This window comes from Arachis ipaensis, chromosome B07, assembly GCF_000816755.2.
Source record: "Arachis ipaensis cultivar K30076 chromosome B07, Araip1.1, whole genome shotgun sequence".
Classification (NCBI taxonomy): Eukaryota; Viridiplantae; Streptophyta; class Magnoliopsida; order Fabales; family Fabaceae; genus Arachis; species Arachis ipaensis.
Genome location: NC_029791.2, coordinates 8,195,323 through 8,197,221, shown reverse-complemented (window position 1 = coordinate 8,197,221; position 1,899 = coordinate 8,195,323). Strand labels below are relative to the sequence as shown.

The 1,899-nt window shown below is 25.1% G+C and overlaps 1 protein-coding gene across 2 annotated transcripts in view; it reads left to right on the top strand.

The window, feature by feature from the left end:
- The window catches only part of LOC107609315 (MLP-like protein 34), a 1,672-nt gene extending 362 nt beyond the window's left edge, over positions 1–1,310 (top strand). The window contains exons 2-3 of one of the 2 annotated variants that reach the window (XR_001613129.1): positions 94–435; positions 1,097–1,310. Coding sequence is in view for 1 of the 2 variants with exons in the window: in XM_016311227.2 (XP_016166713.1) it covers positions 94–365 (272 nt within the window). In the remaining variant the exon portion in view is untranslated. Of the gene's footprint in view, positions 1–93; positions 495–1,096 lie in introns of those variants that run through there. The other variant, XM_016311227.2, reaches the window with a different exon arrangement.

Genomic DNA, 1,899 nt, shown 5'->3' with positions numbered 1-1,899 from the left:
ATCCAAATAAATATTTTTTTATATAAATTAATATATACATTTCTTTTTTAGTAATTGTTTATTTTAATTAATTATTGTGACAAAAAAAAATAGATGGCAAGCCAATTAAGTTGAAGGAGAAAATTGAAGCTATTGACAAGGAGAACAAGTTAATGACATACAACTTTTTCGATGGAGACATAAGTAAGAACTATAAAGTCTTTAAGGTCTTTATTCAAGTGTTTGAAAAGAGTGATGGTGGTGCCTCAGTTAAAATCACTATTGAATACGAGAAAATCAATGAGAATGTTGAAGCTCCATATGGATTCTTGGAGTTCTTTGAGAAGAGTGCCAAAGATATTGATTCTCATCTTCTCAAGGCATAGATAGATAGCTGCATCCAACAGCTATTTATGAAGAAGAATCTCAACAACATATAAAATAATGTGTTTGGCTATATATATGAGAAGTTCTATGATGGCATTGATTTTGGTGGCTAAAGATGGCATAAATTTGACCAACAAGTAACATATTGATATATGGCAAAAAAATTAAATTTAAAATAAAAATGATTCTCTCTTATAAATTTTTTATGATTATTTTTATCAAAATAATTTCTTATAATTATTTTCATAATTATAAAAAATAATTTCAAAAAAATAACACCAAAATAATTTTATAATTATTATTTTATTATTTTTTTTATTTTTGAAAAATAATTTTTATAATTATTTTTTATTTTTTAATTATTTTTATTATTATTATTTTTGTTTCTAAAAAATAATTTTTTATAATGATTTTTTTTTGTAATTTCGAAAAACTAACACCAAAATGATATTCTCTCTCTTGCTGTTAGTTTAAAAATAATCATAAAAAATTATAAGAGAAAGAATATTATTTTGGTTTTAGTTTTTCAAAATTACAAAAAGAAAAAATAATTATAAAAAATTTATTTTGATAAAAAATAATAATAAAAATAATTATAAGAAATTATAAGAAAGAGAAAATTATTTTAGTTTTAGATTTATTTTTTTGTTATGTGTCAATATTTTATTTGTTAGTCAAATTTATGCCATTCTTAGCTATCAAAATCAATGTCATCATAGAACTTCCCTATATATATATAGCTTGTGGTTAATATTATTAAGAGGTTTTCTTATATATATAATAATTGCAATAATCAATCTTCTTGGACATGAACAATATAATAAGGATGGTTGCTGGTGCTTACTTCGGCTTTTCATCCTTGCTTTGTATATGTGTGCCAATGATTTCTCGTTTGAGTGTGTTGTGTACTTGTGTAATATATAATAAGTGGGATGTTTTTCATATCCGTGTGTTTTATTTATTTATTTATTTTTGCCAAATCGTCTCAACATTCAACTGTACATTTGATCATATATGTTTAATTTTCCAAAATAAAATTTGGTATTTACATCTTATGACAATATATAATAACATAAGATTGCTTATAAGTTGGTCTTGATCCGTGACCTATATAACAAGCTGGTTAGGGAGCCAACAAAAACCAGCTAATTTCTTTTTACTTCTTTCATCACCCACCATCACCGTCGATTGCCACCCTGTTGTTGTCGACCACCACCCCCCTCTGCCAACCGCCACACTGTCTCAAGAAGATAAGAAGCTCAACAACAAGTAATTATTATTATGGAAAAGTATGAAGAGCCAATGTATGTTTTATGGTGAATTTTATAATATAGAAGAAAGATTCTTTCTATGTGCAGAAATTTCTTGTCCTTCTCCTAGTGGAATAAATGTCTAGAAAGAGAGTGCACTTAAAGTTATAATGGAAAATAAAAGCTTATCTTAGTGTAGGATATAGACCCCACTGCAGTAAATGAATTAAAATATTTAATGATATAAATTTAATTAATTATTAATTATGAATGATAATGAGGA